Source organism: Bubalus bubalis, chromosome 11 (assembly GCF_019923935.1).
Source record: "Bubalus bubalis isolate 160015118507 breed Murrah chromosome 11, NDDB_SH_1, whole genome shotgun sequence".
Taxonomy (NCBI): Eukaryota; Metazoa; Chordata; class Mammalia; order Artiodactyla; family Bovidae; genus Bubalus; species Bubalus bubalis.
The window spans coordinates 100,430,983-100,457,201 of NC_059167.1; the positions used below are offsets into that span (position 1 = coordinate 100,430,983).

Sequence of the window (26,219 nt, forward strand, 5' to 3'; positions counted from 1 at the left end):
GAAGAAATGCTCTGCCATAGCCACTAGCTCAGCTGCTCCTGACCCCTGAACAACGGAATTCGGGAGAAAATAAACTTCTGTTGTTCCAAGGTGTCAAGTGTGGTTGTTAAATTAGGTGGCAAAAGATGAATACAGAGGGGCATCAAGCAACCCAGACTACCATCCCCCTGGCCTGGCCCCATCACGTTTTCTGAGTTTAACAAGAGCAAGAAGGCAAGATGTAACCCCTCACAGCTGTGATAACACATACACGTGATGGGAGCCTCCTGAGTGAGGAAAATGGTAACATTATAAGATGAAAGGTAATTGTATTTGAAGAGCACTTCTCTTACATTTAGAAGCACCAACCTCGGGTGGGATTACCAAAACAGTGTAGCCCTATTTAAAACTTTTCTTCCAAGTTGAGCAAATTCCGATTATCTGGTAGGCAGCTGAGATTTTTTCTGGTAGGCAATTCTGCCCTAAAGCTCCTTTCTCTTAATAAGATTAAACATTAAGATAAAATAAGAATCTTAACCAAAATCTGAGATATGCATTAATTTCAAAAGCAACTCCCAATTTAAAAGTCCCTCCTGACACAAACAGAGGTGTCAAAAACCAAGATTCCCCAGATAGCATCCGATCCCCTTTCTCCAAAGCCTGAACTCCCAGCTTGGGGCAATGCTACCTTTGGCTCCTCTCCTATCTCTCTCTGGCTCTTAGAGATCTGCTCCTTAGCCCCTGTTCTGGTGAAACAGAACAAAGAGCTAACCCCTACCAGTCAATTTAACAACTTGTATTAATATGTAAACCCAAATGAGGTTTCACAGATAATAGATGAGGAGGGACCAGCTGGCATTTCTCATACACAGGGAGAGAATAAATTCCCTGAATTGTTGGGTTTCAGCATTCCAGGACACCTCCAGAAGGTTCTGGTGATGCTTCTCTAGATCTAGATAAGATCTAGATAACAGGTAGCTGGGTACATGTGAATTCATGACTTAAAATTCTATCTCAAAATTCTACCCACTTACAAAACTTTTCTTATACATTTATACATTTTTGTGTGTATGTGCAAATATTCCATGAAGAAGCAAGTATCTTCTGGTACGGGTAAAAAACACCACAGAGTAAGTCTTTATGGCAAGGGCAAAAAAGAATGTTTTGAGGTGTGAGGGAGTGCATGGAAAGAGAAAAACAAAAGTACAGAAATAAAAGGGGCTTGGTTTAATTCTCCTTTGTATCCATAGGCAGCTCTACAAATACCATCCCAATGAGCCGTTGCCTAGGCCCTTATCTCATAAAACCCTCAGAAGGGAAAATGCATGAAAGGCAGAGCTGATTCTCTCTCTATTGATATTTGCCCTTGGATCTACTTTTGGGTCTCTGAGAGCACATGAATTAACATGAGACAGTGTAAGTATTCAAAAGTAGGCATTTCCAATGATGAGCCAAGCCAGTTACCATACAGCTTGCATATTTATTGAACAAATACTACTAAAATAGCTAAAATACATTGGGTACTTGTCGTGAGTGCATCAGTAAAGATCACATTGTTACAAAAGCCTGCATATTCAGCAGTACACAACTGCAACTCTACGTAAATGCCACAGATGCAGAATACTGTTTTCTTGCTCTATTTACACAGCGGATACACCTACTCTAACAAAGGAGGTAGGGGGAAATGCACAGGAAACTCAGGCCAATGGGGAGCGAGAAGAGAACGAAGAAGTGCAGCGCATGCGTCAGTCGATGTGTAACAGTCAGAAGCGGAACAGTTCAGAACAAAGCCTGCCCTGTCAAAGGAAGAGCTAGAAGACAGTTATATAAAAATCAAGGTGGGCTTTCAGACTGGCTAACACAACAACATTCCATGAGTAGATGGTATTGTCTGATTGTATTTTTGTTTATCCATTTCATTGGGAGCAAGGACAAAAATGTAAAATCTACACCTTGCTTATCAGGACTGTTGAAAAAGAGTGCTCTGCCTTTTAAAAAAAATTTTTTGGGGGTGGGGGGTAAAGACAGTTTCTTCAACCTAATTTTTGGGAAAGGTGTAACTTTCATGTTCCTACTGAGATGCTAATTTTTTCCCCCCAGAGGGCATTTATAAAAAGAAAAAAAATAAACGTTTTCCCCTTTCCCCCTGAATATTTTTTCAAATGAAAGAACCAAAAGAGACACCTAAAAACGCCTGTCAAATTATTGCTTTTCGTTCACTAAGTTAGGCAGGCGAGGCTACTGAAAGGAAGAGATTTGGTAAGGAAATTACAGTTTTGTGATTGCTCCCGCTACAGTGACTGCGTGTCCGGGAGTGCCAGCCCGCGAGACGGGAGTCTCCTGCTCTGCGGTGGCACTCGCTCAACCTACAACGCTGAAGAAGAAAGCCACACTGAAGACACAAGGAGAACAAGTCAATCCAGTCTAGAGAACGACATTCAGGGAAACAGAGTACCAACACCTTCTTAGAACATGAAAATAAAAAATAACTCCATCAGAGCTACCTCGCCAAGGAGCATGTTGAAAGTCCAAAATAGCACCATTCATCAGTGTCTCAGGTCCTGTGGCAGCATCTCGGTCACTTACCACAAGGAAACAATGAGTTTCAAACTACTTCTATACATCAAAAGAGTACATGGATAAAATATAGAGATATACAGACAATTGATGAACATAAACTACTAGGCTTGTTACATCTAAATGAAAAAAAAAAAAAAAAAAAAAAAGGGGACTCTCAGCCTCTGCAAGAAGCAGTCAGGAGCTGTGTGAGTGAAAAGGCAGAAGTGGACCGGTTGTGTGAGAGCAGAGGGGGGTTGAGTTGTGGAAGACATCGTCGTAGCAAACCAGGCCTGAAGGCCCACCTGTAAGGGTTGTAAACGTGGATTCACAGTGTGAAATTCTGAGCGTTTTCACTTGAGTCAGAATGATTAAAAACTGGTTTGATGATACCTATTTGTCCACTGTACATCTCTAAAGCAAGGCTCAGAGTCCCATAGTTTCTTCTTATACTTGATGATTTACACAGAAAAAAATCCCATATATGATACCATGACCTCATCAATACCCATACACCATATGTAATACAAATGGAGGTGATTAAAAAGAGTGGAGGTAACTGGTTCCTGGGGAGTGGAGTTCATTGCTGCCAAGTGGAGTCAGGGAGGCATCCCCGATCCCGCCATCCTTCTTGCGGTTCACTTCCTTGGGGACAGGAAGTCGTCCCTGAAGAGCACACAGACAGACACACACAGAAAGAATCACACTGAGTCACGCTTTGAAAACCATTTGAACATTTTTGCTTCTTCCTCCCAACTTTTATCCTTGAACTCCCCACATTTTGCAGAGTTTACATATTAAACACAGTTCACCTGAATGTAAATATTAGGTCTGTGAGGGCATGAAGTAATTAAACACTAGCTGCCTTGGCTGCAGTAGAATCAAGGGCTTCTCTAAGGGCTGAGCCCAGCCATGTGGGAGGCAGCATTCCCCACAGTCGGGTTTCTAAAGACAGTTTCCGGGATCAAATACGGCCTGACAGAAGGCTGGGTGAGAGGAGTTCCTAGGAGTGTTAACGCTTTGGGTTTTTTTTTTTTAAGAGTTGAATGGCTGTGGTGGAAAGGGATAATTGTTTTATAATACATAGTAAAAATATTTAAAGCATATCACAACTGCAACAAATATAATTTATGAACATTTTATTCTAGAAGCAAGTGGCCCAGGCCCTAGAGGCCTTACAGTGAGGACCAAAAGTGGGCACTAAAGACAGGGGAGTGTTTGGGGGGTAAATCATGTGGGCCAGGGCTGGGGAGGCAGAAGCTGCAGAAGAGAGGCGACGAGAGGGAGACCAGGCCCAGAGAGCGGGAGACTCAGCTAGTTGGGACTGGCTGCAGCTCTTCTAGTCTATCCTCACAACCCTGATGAGTGAGGATTTGTGTATCTGACTAGGAGAATCCAAATACACTGTGACTGAGGACCCATTGAGCGCCCACAGGGAGGAGATCCCCACCACAGCCAAACAGCAGGTGGACAGGACAAGGAGGCCCATCTGCCCAAGCGATGCCACAAAATAAAGGTCTTATCAAAACCAGATGTTATGTCCCACTCAGGAATGAAAACAGTGAACATATGACAAGAGTCTCTTTTAGCCTAACCATTAAGTACAGGAATTTTCTCGGGAAAAAAAAAATCCATTATGGTTTTAAAAGATCTGTTAGGATTTTTTGTTGTTGTTGTTCTCTTTTTGTTAAGGCCACATGTTCTAAAAGGATAGTTATAATAAGCCAATTTGACTGGACATAGGTACTTGAGTTAAAGTGATAATCATGCTTTGTAATCTACAAATTACCATATTTGAATCTTTTTAAGAAACTCAACATTCAAAAAACTAAGACCATGGCATTAGGTCCCATCCCTTCATGGCAAATAGATGGGGAAACAATAGAAACAGTGAGAAACTTTATTTTCTTGGGCTCCAAAATCACTGCAGATGGTGACTGCAGCCATGAAATTAAAAGACACTTGCTCTTTGGAAGAAAAGCTATGACCAATCTAGACAGCATATTAAAAAGCAGAGACACTACTTTGCCAACAAAGGTCCATCTAATCAAAGCTATGGTTTTTTTTCAGTAGTCATGTATGGATGTGAGAGTTGGACCATAAAGAAAGCTGAGAGCCAAAGAATTGATGCCTTTGAACTGTGGTGTTGGAAAAGACTCTTGAGAGTCCTTTGGACTGCAAGGAGATCAAACCAGTCAATCCTAAAGGAAATCAGTACTGAATATTCATTGGAAGGACTTATTCTGAAGCTGAAGCTCCAATACTTTGGCCACCTGATGTGAAGAACTGACTCATTGGAAAAGACCCTGATGCTGAGAAAGATTGAAGGCAGGAGAAGAAGGCGACGACAGAGGATGAGACGGTTGGATGGTATCACCAACTCAATGAGTTTGAGAAAGCTCCAGGAGTTGGTGATGGACAGGGAAGCCTGGCAAGGTGCAGTCCCTGGGGTTGCAAAGAGTTGGACATGACTGAGCGACTGAACTGAACTGAAGAATTCAGAAATCAGAGACATCCAAACAACTTGAAACCAAATTGTTCAGTTCACTCAGCAACCCCAGAGTGAACTAAATGTAACAGAGAATTCAGCTTTAAGAAGTTTTATTTACCGTACAGAGTTCTCATATTAAACATCTGTTTTATCTCAATTTTTTAAAAAATATCTCAGACTTTTAGAGCATGTAACATTTTCAGAATGTATATAAAATCCCCTCAGTATGTACTTTAATGCTCCAGTCTTAGTCTGTGATTTAGAGGTTGTTTTGGTATCATTAAATGCCAAAAGGGCCAAACCAGAAAATTAAAATTTTATTCATCATTTACATGCCCTAAGGGATCCAGAAAAATATCCAAAAGCATTATATCAAACAATTCCTTTCTTTTGTGAAAATAATTTCAATTTTGAAATTTGGCATGCAATCCCAGTATTTAAAAAAGAAATCCACTGAAACCCGATGTCTTTAAAATAATGTTTGTTTCTCCTCTCGTATCAACCAGTTAGCGTCACGGTTCAGGGTATGACAAACAAGTTTTAGACAAATGAAGAATTCAATGCTAACTGTCATAGGCCTAGAAAAGGAAATCAAAAGTTCGTAACACACTTCACTTACCATCATGGCTGGCCTTAAAACTGCCTACTTCAGACCTACTCCTAAGTGAATGTACAGAACATCAGTTAGTCTTTTTATGTGTCAGTCTCATTACCCTCATATTTCCATGAAAAAAAAAAATACAACAAAATGGATGGAGGATGGGTGGGAGCTGGGTGGGATATGGGTAATTTGGAAAGAAGTTCTTCCAGGAAAACAAAATTTGAAGGAGATTATTTCAGATTCGAATTTACCATTTTTAGTATTTTTTTCTCTCTTTCAAGACCCCCAAATATTCAGATGTGTCCTTCCTTCATTATTCACATTCTGCATGCCTATAATGGACTGAACAGTTATTAGATTTTAAGGCAAGAGAGACAAAAGCAGTCCCTCCAGCCTGCCCCCAAATTAACATGCTATATGGGAGCCACCCAAGTAACTGGAGGACAGCAGAGCGGTGGTGACAAGCCTTGCAGGGAGTTCTGATATCAGACACCCTGGGAGCTTCTGGGGAGCTAACGCTCTGTGCGCCCTTCCTTTGGAGGCTGGGATTCGCTAGATTTCAGTCCCTATCTCCTATTCATTAAAAAAAGAGAGAGAGAGAAAGAAAGCAAAAAAGATATCTTTGCCCCCACTGAAGGAATTTCAAGCTTCTGCAACAAGAGAAGGAGGTATTTCAAAGAGACAGGAAGATGTCTTCCAAGGTTAGACCTTGGAAGAATTTTATGCAAAAATTGTCCTATTTTCCTCCATCATCCCTCATATAATGGCCCCTACAGGACTGAGGAACTTGAATAAACCAAAAGGCTGGAGGAGGAGATACAGATACGTTTCTGGGGGCCCCCGAGACTGTGCTCCTGGGTGGCTCTCCCTGCCGACGACTGTTAGTACATGAGGCCCCCAGTTACTCAGTAATGTGTTTTGGGCCAAGTAAGCCAGGATTGTTTTTCTTATGATTATGCAAAGATGTACTTTTCCAGAAGGCAACAGCTAGAAAAAGGACAAATATATTATGCTTAAAATACTATTCATATATTTAGAGAGGAAAGAACTCAAAATAACAGAAGACCTGAATTCCAGGATCCACCAGCCCCCTGGAGCATACCTCAATGCAGACAAGGCCTAGGACTCAGATGGCCTTTCAAGAGGAAAGGGAGGCATGTTGACCTCACTGAGGAATTTGGCCAGTCTTGCTTGTCTGGTTGATGTATCAAAGATAAGAACTCTGGACTCCTGAATGGGGCAGGAACTAATGAAAAAGCTATACTCCCCCTCTTCCCTTCCATGATCACATCTTAACCTCAGCTACTCCGGGGAATTATGCCCTGAGGTGGTCCAGCAAAGAACATCTAGACCACTGCAACCCTGGTGCTGCAGTGCTTGGGTGTGAGTGTGTTTTAAATAAAGCTCCTGTATTTTTGCTCACCTCCACTCCAACTCTACAAGATCAGAAAAAGTCTGGCCCAGGCTGGGACCAAATCATTTAGTTCACGTACTTTCTTGCCAATGATTTCGACCTTGACCTTCAGAAATTCTCTGAAAGATTAAAAGTGATTTAGGACTGTTTTCTTTCAGTGCAAACTGCCAGTCAACATAATCTCTTTAACTAATGTCTGCCTGTCAGTAAAAGGTAGGGAATTGCTGAAACCATTAAGGGCAAGTAAGATAGTTTACCAAAGCTGAAATGGCAGCAATAGTTAGGGAGTCCTCTCCATTGGTCAATTACACTTAAGAAATTTTTAAATGGAAATTGTATTTTCAATGGTCTCTATTTTTGTAATTGCAGAATCAACAGGTCAGTGGTAAAAAATACAATCCTCCTTGCTTAAGGTCAAATTGAAATTTACCCTAACAAGCAAAGTTCAAAGGTATCTACAGTAAAAACTGGTAAATGTTTTTGTTGTTGTTTTGAAATGCTGCTGAAATCTACAATGTAAATTTTACAAATTTTCTTATGGCAGAGAACTGTCACACTGAAAATGTCTGAGCAATTACAGAAAATACTTTTGGGCCTAAAACTTAGAAGAAAAAATATAGCAGCTTTTTAATATTCTTTCTGTTTTGTTTCATGGGTAATTTTATCAGATAGTCAGGTTTTATTACTGAAAAAATTATCATCTATACTTTTAAGAGACCTTTTAGTTAGATGTATTCATATTTGGATTTATCTACATCGGAATGGAACAAATTAAAAAACCTATAAAATGTATATATGACGAATTGGTTCCATTGTTCTTAAATGAAAATTTGCTTTGGACTTCGGGCATCAAGAAAGAAAGATAATATGAATTGTAAGAATCACAGGATATCAGGATATTCTTTTTCTTTTTTGTACTACATGTTATTTCCAAGATGATAATAGGTTATGGATTATGGTATCAGGTTAATGGATTATTATAGTAGACAGTAATGAGTATTAAAATGAGGAATAGCTGTTGTTGTTTGTTTCTATATTTTAAAAAAAAAAAAGCACCATAACAAAATGTCAGCTGGAGATCTTACCTTAGGAAGCCTTCCCTCCATTTCTTTGTCTGGAAATGGTTCTTGACAGACCCAGACAGAAAGCTCTGGGTAATAAACCTAGAGAGACATAAAAGCATACACATTCAGATTAAAAAGAGGAGCCACTCTGAAACCTCTTGGGATCAGCTTAATGAGCTCAATTGTCCTCAATGGTCACTTATTTCCCAATTGTAACTTAGAAAGCTGGGGAAGCCCATTCTCTCTTTCAGTCAGTGTGCAGATTCTACACTCAGGAGAGTTTTAGCTCAGTGTCTTCCAAGACTAAGTTCAAGAGAGCAGAGATATCAATCAGTGTTATCTTTAGCACGCAAAGTGGTAGCGTCATGGCCTGACTGGCTAAGCAAACTAAGGCACTGGGGAGGCCCAATTTTCAAAGCAACCTGTGATTAGTATCCTTGCAAAACTCCATGTTTATGAGATAAATGTGTCATGTACTCGCCCAACACTGTTAAGGGTTATCCCGATTCATTTGTTAGAAGGCTCAATGATGCACAAAGCATAGGGAGGAGAGGAAGCAGCAGCCTGCCTCCTCCCCAGAGTCACAGGTCTGCCCAGCTGCTTGAAAGTATCAAGGGTCTGAGACAGGGACAGGGCGAGGGATGGCATCATCATCATGAATGATTCAGAGAATAGCTGATGAATGGGGTGGTGGTGCAGGGGTGGACGAGATGGAACGACTGAGTCCAACTGAGTAACTCTTTTTTCAATACTGAAAAGGGTTATTATCATAAGAAGGCTGCTGGCCAGCTGTTCTCTATCTCTGGTAAAGACAGGAGGAGGGGGATAAGGAAGGACTTTTACAAGTACAGATTTAGGTCAGCTGTAAGGAAGAACTTGGCATAAGAATTGTTAAATTACTGAAAGAATTTAGAGAGGAAAACTGTGAAATCTTCCTTAAGAAATTTAGAAACTGAATCCAATCACCATCTGCCAAGGCTAATTTACATTTGATACAGCCCTTCTTGAAGGGAGGGAGAAAATTAGATGAGATCCCCTGCAGATCTGATTCTATAAATGCTGTAAATAAGCTTTACATTTAATAAATGACATTAAGAATCTCACTTCATTAATCAGTTATCAAATACTTATGCATCTTTTTGTGGTTTGTTTTTGAAAGCATTAGATGTGGTAGCCTAATCATTGGGCTCACTGCAACGATATCAATGTCCCAATGTCAGTCCATCTGGTCTGAGGCATGAAATGTGGATGGCTGTGTAGGTTCTGTGGGACAGTCTAACAGAAACTATCTTTGCTCAACTCCAGTAGCATTTACGGCACATGCCACTGAACAAAGCAATTTTGTGTACATTACCTAATTTATCCTGATTCTAAGTTGTGAATAGGTCTTATCATTACAGAGAAAAGGAAACTGCCACTCAGAACGGTCACACAGTGTACAGGATAAGGCTCAAACTCAAGCCAGATTCCCAGTTCTAAAGCGGGATTTCAGTTATTGGCACCTTAAAGATGCCCTCAAATTATTCCAGAATGCAAACTGCCTACAACCTCTCTTTCAAAATTACACCAGCCCACAGCCACCATACACATTTAGGTCTTAAATATTGGAAAGCTCCTCCTGCAAGAACTGGGCTTGTTTGCTGACTTTGGACTGGGCCCGCTTTCTGGGCCATGTGGTTCCACCAATCTCAAACTCCTTCCTCTTGCTCAGCTTTCCCCTCCTCTGCTCAGCTCCTTCTAGTAAAATTCCACCATCTGCCTCATTTGGGACAAACAACCACCATGACATTCTCTTCAACCAAGAATGGGTGAAGAAAACAAAACTGCAATCTTCGATACACACGCTGTGCTTTGAGGCTTAAAAGAAAGTCACAGTACACAAAATCCCACTCTAGGAAATTTTAGGAGATCTCAGATTGGGATCCACTGTAAGTTCACTTAATATAAACAGATAAAAGATGATGGCATCTCTATATTACTGCTTTTAAAGGCATGCTTTAAGTATAATTAAAAACATGACAGGTATTAGCAAGAAAAAGTATTTCACTGTAAACCAAAAATATTGATAGAAATACATATATAAGCTTAGTAGGCATATGGATACAGTGAAAAGCAAAATCAATTAAATGTTATATATGTGTTCTTCTGCTTTTCTGTGATATACTATTTTAACAAAATGACACTACATTAGCATCTAACTTCTAGGTCCAAAGCATCAATACTAAAGCAACCCAGGCTGGATTTGTAGGGGAAAATAGCTTGCCTCTCAGAAATTCTTATACTTAGTCACAATACTTTTTATACTTTTTCCTAAGAACTTTCTTCTTTAAAAGCTAAACAGCCAATAATATTTGCCAATGAACTCAGGAACGTAAGTATCTGTTAGCAACTCATGAGTAAGCAAACTTCCTTCCATACCTCAAATTTGCTCTTGTGCAACATATCAATTTAGCTATAAAGTGACCAAAGGCATTTCTAATTAGGCTTTTTTTTTTTTTTAGTGTGTGAATCATAATCATCGTAGGTGTTAGGAAAGACAAATGTAATTTTGGCTTTGTGATAAATTCATATAGTCTTCTTCAGAGTCAGAATTTTAACCCCAAAATGGCAGAGACAGAAGAATCTCATTTACATTATTAACACCTGCCTGGCTGGTCTCTTAAGAACTCAGCAAATTCCTGGACACAGAAACCTAAAGGGGAATAAACTTCTATTTTTTGGTTTTGGGAAAGGGTGGTAGATTATTGGAAATCCACGCTACCTACATAACAGCTCCATTCTTTCCTATACCTGTGGTATTTTGAAGACTCTAATATGAATGACTTTTTTGGGCATTCTTTGGCATTTCCTTTCTTTGGGATTGAAATGAAACCTGACCTTATCCAGTCCTGTGGCCACTGCTGAGTTTTTCAAATTTGCTGACATATTGCGTGCAGCACTTTCACAGCATCATCTTTCAGGATTTGAAATAGCTCAACTGGAATTCCATCACCTCAACTAGCTTTGTTCATAGTGATGCTTCCTAAGGCCCACTTGACTTCACATTCCAGGATGTCTGGCTCTAGGTCAGTGATCATACCATCGTGATTATCTGGGTCGAGAAGATATTTTTTGTATAGTTCTTCTGTTTATTCTTGCCACCTCTTCGTAATATCTTCTGCTTCTGTCAGCTCCATACAATTTTTGTTCATTATTGAGCCCAACTTTGCATGAAATGTTCCCTTGGTATCTCTAATTTTCTTAGAGATCTCTAGTCTTTCCCATTCTTTTATTTCGCTTTATTTATTTGCATTGATCAAAGGAAGGCTTATCTCTTCTTGCTATTCTATGGACCTCTGCATTCAAATGCGTATATCTTTCCTTTTCTCCTTTGCTCTTCGCTTCTCTTCTTTTCACAGCTATTTATAAGGCCTCCTCAGACAGCCATTTTGCTTTTTTGCATTTCTTTTTCTTGGGGATGGTCTTGATCCCTGTCTCATGTACAATGTCATGAACCTCTGTCCATAGTTCATCAGGCACTCTATCAAATCTAGTCCCTTAAATCTATTTCCCACTTCCATTGTATAATCATAAGGGATTTGATTTAGGTCATATCTGAATGGTCTAGTGGTTTTCCCCACTTTCTTCAACTTGTCTGAATTTGGCAATAAGAAGTTCATGATCTGAGCCACAGTCCACTCCTGGTCTTGTTTTTGCTGACTATATAGAGCTTCTCCATCTTTGGCTGCAAAGAATATAATCAATCTGATTTTGGTGTTGACCATCTGGTGATGTCCATGTGTAGAGTCTTCTCTTGTGTTGTTGGAAGAGGGTGTTTGCTATGACCAGTGCATTCTCTTGGCAGAACTCTCATTAGCCTTTGCCCTGCTTCATTCTGTACTCCAAGGCCAAATTTGCCTGTTATTCCAGGTGTTTCTAGACTTCTACTTTTGCATTTCAGTCCCCTATAATGAAAAGGACATCTTTGGGGGGTGTTAGTTCTAGAAGGTCTTGTAGGTCTTCATAGAACCGTTCAACTTCAGTTTCTTCAGCGTTACTGGTTGGGGCATAGACTTGGATTACTGTGACATTCAATGGTTTGCCTTGGAAACGAACAGAGATCATTCTGTCATTTTTGAGATTGTATCTAAGTACTGCATTTCGGACTCTTTTGTTGACCATGATGGCTACTGCATTTCTTCTAAAGGATTTCTGCCCACAGTAGTAGATATAATGGTCATCTGAATTAAATTCACCCATTACAGTCCATTTTAGTTCACTGATTCCTAGAATGTCGACGTTCACTCTTGTCATCTCCTGTTTGACCACTTCCAATTTGCCTTGATTCATGGACCTAACATTCAGGTTCCTATGCAATATTGCTCTTTACAGCATTGGACCTTGCCTCTATCACCAGTAATTTCAATTATTCCAATAATTCCAATATTCTATCACCAATATCATTCCAATCCCAAAGAAAGGAAATGCCAAAGACTGCTCAAACTATCACACAATTGCACTCATCTCACATGCTAGTAAGGTCATGCTCAAAATTCTCCAAACCAGGCTTCAGAAATACGTGAACTGTGAACTTCCAGATGTTCAAGCTGGTTTTAGAAATGGCAGAGGAACCAGAGATCAAATTGCCAACATCTGCTGGATCATCAAAAAAGCAAGAGAGTTCCAGAAAAACATCTATTTCTGCTTTATTGACTATACCAAAGCCTTTGACTGTGTGGATCACAATAAACTGTGGAAAACTCTTCAAGAGATGGGAATACCAGACTACCTGACCTGCCTCTTGAAAAACTTGTATGCAGGTCAGGAAGCAACAGTTAGAACTGGACATGGAACAACAGACTGGTTCCAAATCGGAAAAGGAGTACGTCAAGGCTGTATATTGTCACCCTGCTTATTTAACTTATATGCAGAGTACATCATGAGAAATGCTGGACTGGATGAAGCACAAGCTGGAATCATTGCCGGGAGAAATATCAATAACCTCAGATGTGCAGATGACACCACCCTTATGGCAGAAAGTGAAGAAGTAAAGAGCCTCTTGATGAAAGTGAAAGAGGAGAGTGAAAAAGTTGGCTTAAAGCTCAACATTCAGAAAACGAAGATCATGGCATCTGGTCCCATCACTTCATGGCAAATAGATGGGGAAACAGTGGAAAGAGTGACAGACTTTATTTTGGGGGGCTCCAAAATCACTGCAGATGGTGATTGCAGCCATGAAATTAAAAGACGCTTACTTCTTGGAAGGAAAGTTATGACCAACCTAGACAGCATATTAAAAAGCAGAGACATTACTTTGCCAACAAAGGTCCGTCTAGTCAAGGCTATGGTTTTTCCAATAGTTATGTATGGATGCGAGAGTTGGACTATAAAGAAAGCTGAGCACTGAAGAACTGATGCTTTTGAGTTGTGGTGTTGGAGAAGACTCTCGAGAGTCCCTTGAACTACAAGGAGATCCAACCAGTCCATTCTAAAGAAGATTAGTCCTGGATGTTCATTGGAAGGACTGATGCTGAAGCTGAAACTCCAATACTTTGGCCACCTGATGCAAAGAGCTGACTCTTTTGAAAAGACCCTGATGCTGGCAAGATTGAGGGCAGGAGGAGAAGGGGACGACAGAGGATGAGATGGTTTAATGGCATCACTGACTCAATGGACATTTGGGAAAACTCCGGGAGTTGGTGATGGACAGGGAGGCCTGGGGTGCTGCAGTCCATGGGGTCGCAAAGAGTCGGACATGACTAAGTGACTGAACTGAACTAGCTAAATATGAATAACTTAAGGGAAAAAATATCAATGATAATCATTATCTTTACTATCAGATAACTCAGAATACCTCTGTCCATGCCGGCATTCACCAAGAGTTTTTGAAATACTTGCAGTGTGCTGGACAGTTAGACTCTGGATACCACCAGAAGAGAGACAGAGCTCCTGTCACCTAGAGTCTCAAATCAAGGGGCAGGGGAGGGAGACAGTGGGGTGATAGATCCTCTAAAAGATCATTTTCAAGATCACTTAAAGATCTAAAAGATCATTTAAATGTGGTATGGGCTGAATTGTGTTCCCCCTAATGCCCATATGTGAAATCCTGACCCCTAATACTTGTATATAGAGATAGGGTATATAAAGAGGTAATTAAGTTAAACTAAGGTCATATGGGTGGACCCTAATCCATATGACTGGTTATTTATAAGCAGAGGAAATTAGTACACACATGCACACACGGAAGACACACGAGGACACTGGGAGATAGATGGCCATCTACAAGCCAAGGAGAGAGGACTCAGAAGAAACCAACGCTGACTGCAGACTTCAAGATTCCAGAACTGTGGAAAATAAACTTCTGTTGTTTAAGTCATCTAGTCGTGGTACTCTGTTTTGACAGCCCTAGGAAATGAGTCAGTTCAGTTCAGTTGCTCAGTGGTGTCCGACTCTTTGTGACCCCAAGGACTGCAGCACGCCAGGCCTCCCTGTCCATCACCACCTTCCGGAGATTGCTCAAACTCAAGTCCATCAAGTCGGTGATGCTATCCAACCATCTCATCCTCTGCCGTCCCCTTCTCCTTCTGCCTTCAATCTTTCCCAGCAGAAAGACTGACTCTTCCAGTGAGTCAGTTCTATGCATTAGGTGGCCAAAGTATTGGAGCTTCAGCTTCAGCATCAGTCCTTCCAATGAATATTCCGGACTGATTTCCTTTAGGATTGACTGGCTTGATCTCCTTACAGTGCAAGGGACTTTCAAGAGTCTTCTCCAACACCACAGTTCAACAGCATCAATTCTTCAGCACTCAGCTTTCTTTATGGTCCAACTCTCACATCCATACTCGACTCCTGGAAAAGCCACAGCCTTGACTAGAAATGAAGAGTGTGCTTTACGTGCAATTGTTTTTAAAGTATAGGTTATGTCAAATGTAATAGTTCTCAGAATATCTATCAACAGATTTAAAAAACAAACAAAACCAACAATTAGCAAGACATCCAGAGTGTTGTCAACAGAGGAAAGGAGGGTGGCAGGGAGCAGATCTGCAAGGGTATGTAAAGGCTGCCAGATGCAAGCCAAGGAAGACAGAAGGTTGAGGGCCTTTCAAGTGCTGATAACAAGTAGGTCAGAAAAAAGGATAAGCTGACCTATCTTTTTGGAGGTCACCTGTTCTTGCTGGACGCCAAAGCTGCTCATTCTTCTTGGCATATGTCAAATGATGCTCTGTAAGTGGACACATGGCTTAAATTGTTTCCCATATATTCAGTTTTCTGGATTCAAGTTTGTGTTCTTCATAAACACCTATTAAACCAACTTCCTTTTTTAAGCTTCACCAAATTCTCTCTTGGTGGTGGCGGTGGTGTGAGCATCTCAGAAATGCAAGCACATGGGAATATCTTGTAAGAAATAAACCAAAGTTTAGGGCTTCCCTGGTGGCTCAGTGGTAAAGAATCCACCTGCCAATGCAGGAGATGTGTGTTCAATCCCTGGGTCAGGAAGATCCCCTGGAGAAGGAAATGGAAACCCACTCCAGTATTCTTGTCTCAGAAATCCCATGGACAGAGGAGCTTGGTGAGCTACAGTCCATGGGGTAGAAAAGAGTTAGACACAACTTAGCAACTAAAGAATAACAACATAGTCCATATTCAGAATCAATCTAATTGACATGATTCCTATCACTTCTACCATACTGCATGAAAATTTTGAATTACATCTATTTATTACCTGTTTCTTAATCCATATTTCCCTTTACTCACTTACCATCTTTATCAGTATTTCTTTGGGGAGACTGTTAGATGAGAACAATCTTCAAAGGCAGGATCATGGCTTTATTTGGAGCCTAAATGTATATATATATATGTTGCTTACTTTACCAGTGAACATACCTTCTCAGAAAACTGTGATGAAGATGCTGCATGGCTTGGTTGTTAACAACCATAATTATAACATTATTTTCTAGCCTTTGTGGGGTTCTATGTGCTTAAACAATGGCCCTTTTATGATTTATCAAAGATAGGTGCCCACCCCCTGTAATTAGAAGAGTGAACCAGAGCAGCAGATGTCCAACCTGCATAATTAATTCTTTGAGCAGCAAAGGAGTGTATAAAGAGTGTAAAGAGAGTATAATCTCTCTGCCAATTACTCTGTGTGTGAGTGTGTGTGTGTGTGTGCACACGTGTATGTGTGTGTGTACATCTTCTATTCTGCCTAATTGGCTGGGAGGTTATGAAACCCAGTACTGTAAGACAGAATTTATGTGCACACACATGCACTTCATTTCTGCAAATACCCTTTGAAGTGGCCCTATTAAGAATCTCCCTCAAAAGCTGGTCTGCTCCCAGGTGTGACTGGTCATGTGAGAGGGCAGAATGTAAAGTGAAACCATAAATGAGTTACAAGGATCATTTTCTCTGAACAGTATTACATCAAGGATTAGATGGTGCCAAAAGATGATGCGCTGAGCTGTCTCTCTAGAGACCAAGTCTTAGAGCTCTGCCTACCCCTGTGAATGCTGCTTGGAGATGGCGTACACAGTGCGGAAAAGGCACTGCAACTAAAAGACAAAAAGAAAAACGTCGGGTCATTCACACACTGGACGTCATCTCTGCACATTCTAGAAAGTAAAATAAATGTGTTAGTTGGTCCCTAAGTTGGCAAACATTCTGGTTTGAGAACTAAGTGAAACGTGCAGGGATCTAATTTAAGTGTGCGTGCATGCATGCACACACACACACACAAGCTGGCTGTGGTAACCAATGGATAATCGCAGAGAAAGCATTACAAACACTTGACTATTGCACTCAACCACAAATGCCCTCCTGCTAGAAAGGAAGGGATGGTCTTTGGGGACATTGCTGCACTACAATACATGCTGACACTCTTGGTTTTTTATGGCCTGATAAGTCATGAACAGTATCAAGAGGCAAAATGATAAGATACTGAAAGAGGAACTCCCCAGGTCAGTAGGTGCCCAATATGCTACTGGAGATCAGTGGAGAAATAACTCCAGAGCAATTCATGGGGTCACAAAGAGTCGGACACGACTGAGTGACTGAACTAAACTGAAGTTCTTAACCTGTAGAAATGGGGGTGGGGGAGACAACCGTGGTTCACAGCACACAAGCTGATTAAGCCCATCGAATTAACTTTGCTTTGGGCGCAGATGTTTACTATGGGCTCAGAAAATGTCCACATTTTACTCATATTATGCAGCAGATTATGTTACTGCCCATGATGACATGTCAGGCAGGCAAAGGATTCATTTCTTTCCTTTGTGAACTGGGGTGTTTGAAACAAGTGGTGTTCAGAGTTTAACAGTAGAATCCTCTAGATTCACTCTGCCTGTTGTGAAGCCATCTTGAGAGGCCGCTGATGAATATGTGGGAGCCTGACAGCTGTGGAATTTCATTTCTAGATTTCAACTAGGCAGAGAAAGGAAAAGGAAGTCTCCTCGCTGGCAACAAAATGAAAGTGTTTACAAGTGAAATTAATCGTCAGCACAAAGAGCCTTCACAGCCACTCTGTACCACAGTATAATATTCTGCCTGTTTGGCTGCTGAGTCTTTTAAAATTTGATTTCTAAGAATAAAAACAAAGACTTAAAGAGGAGCAAGGAATCAAGTCAGAAGCAAGCCACAAAAGGTTAACATTACCCAACTTTGCTTTGTCACCGCTCTTTGAAACCGTTCATGATGTGAGTTTGGGGCTTTGGATGGCGCGTGCTTCAAGACAGGATGCAGCAGCAGCTGGTGAACCCCGCACGCTGAACCGGAGGTCGGCTGCAAACATTTTGTGCTGTGCAAACTCCTCTCATCCCAGCCTCATTCCTTTCCAATAGGAAAATGCTTAGCACAAAGCAATCCACCTAAAGGCTCCATAAATCCAAAAAAGGGAGTTACTGATCGAGGAATTCTCAGATTTCTGCCAAGGCACCCTCCCCTGTGCTGGAGGTCAGCCTGGTATGCTAAGCAGAGCCAAATTGTGGACTGGACTCAAGGAATTAAGTTCAACACTTCAAATCTAGACTTTTAATGGGCGATTTTTCTTTTCAGTGATGAAGACAAAACAAAGTACAAACAGCTGATAACAGCCCAAAGTAAACCAGGAGAAAAAGCACAAGAAGAAAGCTTGGAAACAAATCTCATAAAGGATATCTAAGAAGAGATTTTCTGAACAAAGGGAAAAAATAAAGCAGCTTTTTAAAACTCTGGTTTGAGATTAAGCAGTTTGTGAGTGAACAAGAAGAAAGTACAGGCCACAAAAATAAGACATTTGCTCTTTTCAGCAGGATAAAAAATACTGGCCTTTGTTAACTAGCAAGGAAAAAAAAAAAGAAAGAAAGAAAAGGCCCCTCAGGCATTTAAGCACAGCATAAGCTTTTCCTTGCCCCAAGACCTCAACAAATATGTTAATAAAATCTTTTACCTCCCTGGAGTGGAACCAGAGTAAATATTTACTTAACACATCTGAGTTCTAAGTCTGGACCACCTTATTCCCTTATATAAATTGGTTTTCATTTGCAACCAAGAAATTAGAAACACCACATTTTGCAATGTTCCTCCTACTTTTATGGTAAGAGAAGGAAGGAAGGATGAAAGGGAAGGAAGGGAGGGAAGAGAGGAAGAAAGAAAGAGGGAGGCAGAAAGAAAGAGAGCAAAAGACTGAAGGACAGAATAAACACCGTAAGGAAGAAAAGAAAACCATATTGGGCCTGAGTGCACCAAACTGCACTTGTGAATTTTTGAACGGTATTCTCTGCCACAAATGAGTCATGCTGCTGATACCCTTTCCAATACTAGACATCTGGAATTAGCAGGACCTTTTCCAAGCACATTCCAAGGTTAATAGGAAACATCTAGACTTGCTTTTATTAGCCAGTTTGAGTAATTTTAGGTATACTGAATTTCACCTTCATGTAACTATAAGAAGTCTGATTTCTACTCACCAAGAATGCTAATTTTTCTTTCTTCTTGTTCTAAAGTTACTGTGCTATTCACTAACATCTATGAAAGTTTTCGCCAACAACGTGAAAGAAAAAGTCCTTGAATCTCAGGGTCTTTTTTCCTAAAGCCCTAAATTAAAAGCTAGTGAAATAAATACTTATCTGGACATATGGATTTGGGGTTTTTCTTGATCTGGGTGAATAATGAGATAGTCAGTTGCTTTTGATGAGCTTATGAACAATTTCAAAGCATTCCTATTGCTGACATATGCAAGACTGACTTTTCCAGAAAGTTTGCATTTTCTCCCAAAGTGCTCATTCCAAAAGAATTTATTCACTCTTTCCATCAATGCACCCTCTTCTGTTGGCAGCTGCAAACTGCTCAGCATTTAGCAAAAGTCATCTCACAGTTCAGTGCTTGTCATGTACTGTCTTGGTCATTTGAAGACTAGATAACTCTTCAACAGCAAACAGCATCACAACAGATCACCAAATTCGGAGGGAAAGTGGTTTCTATTATGGAGAGGATGTAATTAAACTTGGTTTAAATCAGACGCTAGTTGATTATCTTTTAAGAAGTTTGGCTTTAAAGAGGGGAACACAGCCAGACCTGTATCTGCACATCCTAAGTGCTGGGGCACCGCGCGGCTTCTGGGGAACTTTCCTATATGGAAACTGGCAAAAAACTGAGAGCACAGAGGAGCAGGTCAGGATAGATGTGCCGCTGTGCACCACCTGGACTCTCAGGCCCACTGAGTGGGGTCTGACTCAGAAGGCGGCTTCTCCCTGATAAAGGCCAGTCCGGCAGTGCCACAGGAAGCAGAGACGACCAAAGGCAGTGGCCATCGAGCCAAATGGACGTGGTGTTTCGGGACCAGGAGTCACCAATAAATACCTGGAGAGTCATGCAGATGACAGCAAAAGGAATGCCAAATTAGGAGGCTAAATTCTCTGGGAAAGGGATCACTTATATTCTAATTAGCATGAAAAAGACAGCATTGGAAACTCAGAACTTCATTCTAAATCCTGACTGCATTCTGAGACAAGAGAAGGCACTGATATTGACATCTTTGGGGCTTTTCCCTTCGGTTCTTCTTCCATGGTAAACCAATCAGCAAAACTATACTTCTCCAAAGGAAGAGAACTGTGAGCAAGACATGAGAGTGGTTGGAACCCACACTGGCAGAATATTTAAGTTTGGAGAGCCACAGTTTTCTGTGGGAATTGCACACTGGAGTCCATTATAATTTTTTGTTTTTAAATTTTAGGCACGTTTTCTAGGCACACCCCTTTAATCTTCAGGGTGCCGCTGAAAGGATGAAATGCATCAGCACATGTAAGGCCACGGCAACAGGGTCAGCACAGATGGACCAAGTGGGCCTGGGTCAGCTGTCACACCATCAGCCTCACCGTCTGACAGAGGAGGACGCTCCGCAGTCAGGGAGTGTGCCCAAGGTCACACAGCCGAGAAATGGAGAAGACAGGATGCACACCCAGCCTCTCTTCTCAGAGAACACGGCCTGTCCATAGCAGTCTTGTCTGCTGTTCCCCGGAGCCAGCTGCAGTGGCGCCACGAGGCCCTGAGAGCGGGCCTGCTTTCTATCCCTCGGTAGGTGCTGAGCGTCTCTACTCAGTGGATTGTTGACACCTACCATCAAGAGTAGTTTTCTCAGAAATATTTGTTTCTCTGCTAGCTGTATTTTCTTTTGTGTGTGTGTGTGTGTGTTCTGATAAATAGCTCCCCTTCAAAAATAACAGAGTGAAGTAAGCCAGAAAGAAAAACACCAGTACAGTATACCTAGGCATAAATATGGAATTTAGAAAGATGGTAACGATGACCCTATATGCAAGACAGCAAGAGACACAGAGGTATAGAACGGTCTTTTGGACTCTGTGGGAGAGGGCGAGGGTGGGATGATCTGAGAGAATAGCATTGAAACATGTATATTATCAGATGTGAAATAGATCGCCAGTCCAGGTTCGATGCATGAGGCAGGGTGCTCAGGGCTGGTGCACTGGGAAGACCCTGAGGGATGGGATGGGGAGGGAGGTGGGAGGGGGGCTCAGGATGGGGACACATGTACACCCGTGGCTGATTCATGTGAATGTGTGGCAAAAGCCACCATAATAGTGTAAAGGAATTAGCCTTCAATTAAAATAATTAAAAAAAATAACTTGCCTAAAACACTCAGCACTGTTGGAGGCACACAGGGCGTGCTCGCCAGCGTCCATCAGTCGCTACAGTCACTGGGGAAGGACAACGTTTAGAGCGGCGGCTCTCACTTGGCTACCTTAAGACTGTGGGTCTAATTAAAGCCAAGCAACACTGATCACCACGGTTCTGTCTTTTTTCAGTTTTCCCTGGAAGGAAAGGTTCAGCACAATACAAATATATAGCAAACACTGCAGCTAATTACAAAGGGTATTTGCTGAGAAGCCAAATTGTTTCAATATGACCCCTAAATAAACTCTCAAACAACTTCTTTGATGACCAGGCAATGGATAATCTAATTCAGAATATCTTTCAACAAATACCATTAGAACTCATGTTCACTGTAACTTTGCTTTTCAAAATTTCAATTTCAAAACAAACTGTTTAGTCAAAGGAGAATTAAACTCTTGATCAATAATATGCAGGTATGCAAACCATACACAACATATAAGTATAAAGTGATCCTAGTTGAAGAGGAAGAAAATAAATACTTATTAGGATAGACAGGCATGTATAAACTATTAAGAATGGTAATTCGAAAGAAAAACAAATCTAACCTGATTCCAGTTGGGAACTTTTAATTAACATAGTCTAAGAAATGCAATCAGTTCTAATGACAAAAATGGAAACACAGAGATGAGGGAACAAGCCAACCATTAGTTATTACTATCATGAAGGTAACAAATAGCATGTAACAAGAAAAGTGTTTTGTGATCCTCAAACCACATGTAGAGTACTGTATTCATTCAGTCAAAGACATGACGAACCTCTGGTTTTGTCTAAACAACATAAGAACATTGATCAATTGGGGACAAATTCACATTAATTATCAGATGAATTGTTTCTATGATGCCAAAAACCAAATTTAATTGAATTTCTGATTGAATTGATTGTGACAGTGTAGACAGTTAATCCTGTATAATAAAATTAAAGTTTAAAAAGCAGTCCTCATGAAAAAAAAAGAAAAAGGAATAGGCTTAATGAAGATGAAATGAAAAGATGTAGAGATTTGACTCCCAGACCTTGATAACAAGATCAGAATAATTTAAGATTCTATTATCAAGAAGCGAGCAAAACATACAAGGGCCAGAGGCATTCCACGATGTATAATTAGACCCAAGTCTCCACAGGGCACCGTGAAATGGAGCTTCAGTTATACAGCTTTTTTATAGGGTCCAGAGCATTCAGGCTTTGGAAACAATCAAATCCAGGTAATAAAAGATCAAAATTACAAAGATGAGAAGGGCTCCAAGATGTGGACAGAATTTTTGATGCTGTATTAACTAAATTGGTTGAGTATATATATATTAATTATCCAATCAATAAGTCAAGAAATATTTACTAAATGCTTATTTTCTATGAAGTATTGAATTTTGGTAGGTAGCTTTCAACTCCAGAGAATGAACATCTTAGGAAAGACAATTCCCCATTAGTTTGGGTTGCAAGTGCTAAAGTAGCAAAGAAAACACATTAAAAAAAAAAAAAAAAAGTTTCTTTAGAGCTAAGCCACCAAATCTTGGGATATCTATTCAGGAAAGGTGAGGGTTAATTAACAACTTCATCTTTTCAATTTCTAATTCTCATAACCATGCGACCTCAGAAAGTCCATGAGATTGCATGTTTCAAATAGTAGGTCCATTCTCTGCCCAGCATTCCTTCTTTCAGCCAGTGTTAACTGAGTCCCCACAACGCAGCAGGCACTAGGCTAAACGTTCAAACACGTGCTGCCAAACCCACACAGCACCAGGTACACAGAGGCTCGGCAACTGCCTGGCGAATGTGCCCGACGGCAGACTTTCCCAGCATGGTCTCAATAAGCCTTTTGGTAACTTTCACTATGATGACTTAAATGAAGGGCAAGAAATAGTCCTTCTTGGAAAAGTACTTAATAACAATCCCTTACTTGGGTCATGTTTTTAAGTATCTTAGTCAATAAGTTTTATTCAACTAACCACAGAATCCAGTTTTTCCTTGACAGTTTCGAATGTTGGCTGCCAAACACACAGTATCTTCTCCTAATTCCTACTATATCTGACAATGGGTTTATTCAGAGACCACAAAATGCCTGGATCCATTTTAAACACAACTTTTGTAAATTCCCCCTGTTCGGTGAGTGGACTGCAGTACTTTTCCCAGCTGGAACTGTATCAAACACAATTCAGACAGGAAGGCTGCTACCTGCCCTAGTAATCAAAGGACAGCGGTGTGTGATGGTGATCTGAGTACGGGCTGGAGTGGAGAAGGGACAAGAGCTAGAACTGGGCAACCACACCAAAACTTTGTGCACATTATCCACCTCCCTCTTGTTTTAATTACGTATTGGTACAGGTCTCTGGCTCATATTTTCACTGGCAACAACTATTCAGCTATTCTCCCTTTCTTTCCAATCAATGGCTCTGATGCCCAATTTCAGCATAAAAGGAGCAAACAGACCTTCCTTTCACTGACCGCATTCTCTTAAATATCTTTCCCTTCTCCTTTTCAAACAGGCGTGATGCTTGTATTTTAGTCTATGAGAGTTAGGATGAATACTGAACAAGCACAGTTAAAATCCAGGGTTTAAAAATACCTCCAGCTACATAAATCTAGGGCTTCCCTGGTGGCTCAGACAGTAAACAATCTGCCTGCAATGCAGGAGACCTGGGTTTGATCCCTGGGTTGGGAAGATCTCCCAGAGAAAGGCATGGCAACCCACTCCACTATTCTCACCTGGAGAATTCCATGGACAGGGAAGCCTGGCAGGCTACAGTCCATGGGGTGGCAAAGAGCTGGACATGAACTGAGCGACTTCTTAGGCACCAGGCTTAGACCGGAAATCATTCCGAGGTAACAACAGGCAATTATTTTATTTGTAAAGAATTCATTACCTTGTGAAACCAGAGCAGATGATGCTCTACTGTCATGACTGACTCAGTCAGATTGCTGAGAGGCAAACCATGGACCGCTGGCAATACGACATTGATGACCTGAAGCACAGTGACATCCCCCAGCCGGATGGACGCGTGACTCTACCCTAAAGCTGAGAGTCCTCTTCCAGCAGACCACATCAAACTAAATTTCTGGACACTCTGAGGGCCTCTTCTGTCTAAAGAGTGCAGAAGGCAGCGCAGAACAGAGGAGCTGGTTTTGTATCGTGTTTACATTTCACTTAACTCTCCGCTCTTACCTCCTTAACACTGAGCCTTCTTTTTTCAGTGAGAGATGGTTTTCAGCAACAAATTCATCACCTGTGTGTAGTGACTTAATTTCCTGGGTCCTACATTTTATAATCAGAACTGTCACACCCCTGCAAAGTGTTGGGCTACTACGAGTTGTAAATCTCAAGGTGAGCCACCTGGCTCTGCCCAGAAATAATAGATCTCCATGTATTCCTGAGCTCTCACTCATTCATTTATTCCACAGACATTTATTGGTTACTAAGGATGTGCCTTAGTAACCAATAAGAGGAATTGCTTCTGCTTAGGAATTCGCTGCAAGTGTTTTTGCTATCAATGTTAAATTGCACTTTGCAATTCTAGGCAAATGCATTAAGACTGAAGGATTTTTAGAAAGATTATGTGTTACTAGACTTCCCTGGTGGCTCAGGCGGTAAAGCGTCTAGCCTACCATGTGGGAGACCCGGGTTCGGTCCCTGAGTCAGAAGATCCTCCGGAGGAGGAAATGGCAACCCACTCCAGGATTTTCTTGCCTGGAAAATCCCATGGACGGAGGAGGCTGGTGGGCTACAGTCCATGGGGTCGCAAAGAGTCGGACACAACTGAGCGACTAAACAAACTAAGGATGTGCCAGTTCCCACACAGGTATTGGAGCAGTGGTTAGACTGGCTCATGGAGGTGTAATCTATTTCAAGGTCCATGAAGGTTAGGGGTTCCTTTCACTTTGTAGGAAAAGAATGCCAGTCAATTTCACTAGCTGTTCTAGAGTTGCCTCTCAACTGTTCCACAACTGAACTCACCATCCTGATACAGGAAAAGGGGAAAAAGAGGCATCACAGCTTCAACTGCACCATAAGAAGAGGTCCGATGTTCACTTACTAGTGGTCAGCGTGCTTCACGTTTATTCTTGGAGGGTAGAAAGGCATGCAGAAAGAAGCCAGCCACAAGTAGAATGTTGTGTGTGCGTTTAGTGTACAAGGGAGCAGATCATTCCTGCTAGATGTCCTGGGGAGAGTTTCAAGGAGGTGTTGTCATTTAAATTCAGTCTGGAAGAAGAGCTTTATTTGTCCGGAGGAGCATTCTTTCTAGGACTGAGTAAGCAAAGGCACAGAGGGGAGGGCCTCCTGGGGCATGTTCAGAATAACAAGTAGCCTGGTCCTTCTAAGAAAATAAATGCTATAGTAGCTAGAAATAAAACACGAGTTCACATAGTTACTGGAATGGCTGCTCAGCCACAGAGATTCAGATTATGAAGGTTTAAAACACAGAAGTTGAAAAAAATATTTAAAAGTAGGCATAAGGAATTTAAGGAAACAGCACTTATGTATGTCACTTACTGTCTAGGGGATGAGTCCAATCACACCTCAAGGGTCCAGAAGAACTGGTAAAATCATTTCATATTGAAAATCTTGCAGCTGATGCCTTCTGAGTCTGTCCTGTTTCCAGAAGAGATTCCAGAAAAATCCTTCTTGGTCTTGGCTTTCCCCAACTTTTGAGTAACATGTGATGAGATTCCCTTATGATGATCACTAGACTACTGTCTAAATTATTAACGGTCCATAGGCCTCAAATTGTAAACAATTTTATTATGATGATGTAAGCGTTGGCTTGAATTCTGAATATGTACGTCTGGCTAATCAGGAAGAAGTAGCGAGAACCAGCTGGGTTTGCGTGGTTGCGACTGATTAGCACATGGCTAGCCGCAAAGAAGGGAAGAATGGGGTCTGCTTTCACAGCCGGCACAGCAACACCGCCCTCTCTGGCCACGTGGACACTAAGGAATCCTCTGGCATTTACCAGGGGAAGTGCAGCCACTTTCTCCCAAGAA

General features: G+C 41.2%; 1 protein-coding gene across 3 annotated transcripts in view; it reads right to left on the reverse strand.

The window, feature by feature from the left end:
- Positions 1–1,439: 1,439 nt before the first annotated feature.
- LOC102409060 (neuronal regeneration related protein) overlaps positions 1,440–26,219 on the reverse strand; it is a 32,868-nt gene continuing 8,088 nt past the window's right edge. For 2 of the 3 annotated variants that reach the window (XM_025296437.3, XM_006078265.4), the window contains 2 exons: positions 8,127–8,204; positions 1,440–3,201 (listed from right to left, as the gene is read on the reverse strand). In XM_025296437.3, the coding sequence (XP_025152222.1) occupies positions 3,076–3,201; positions 8,127–8,204 (204 nt within the window). In that variant the 3' untranslated portion in view covers positions 1,440–3,075. Of the gene's footprint in view, positions 3,202–8,126; positions 8,205–15,230; positions 15,307–16,583; positions 17,730–26,219 lie in introns of those variants that run through there. The other variant, XM_025296436.2, reaches the window with a different exon arrangement.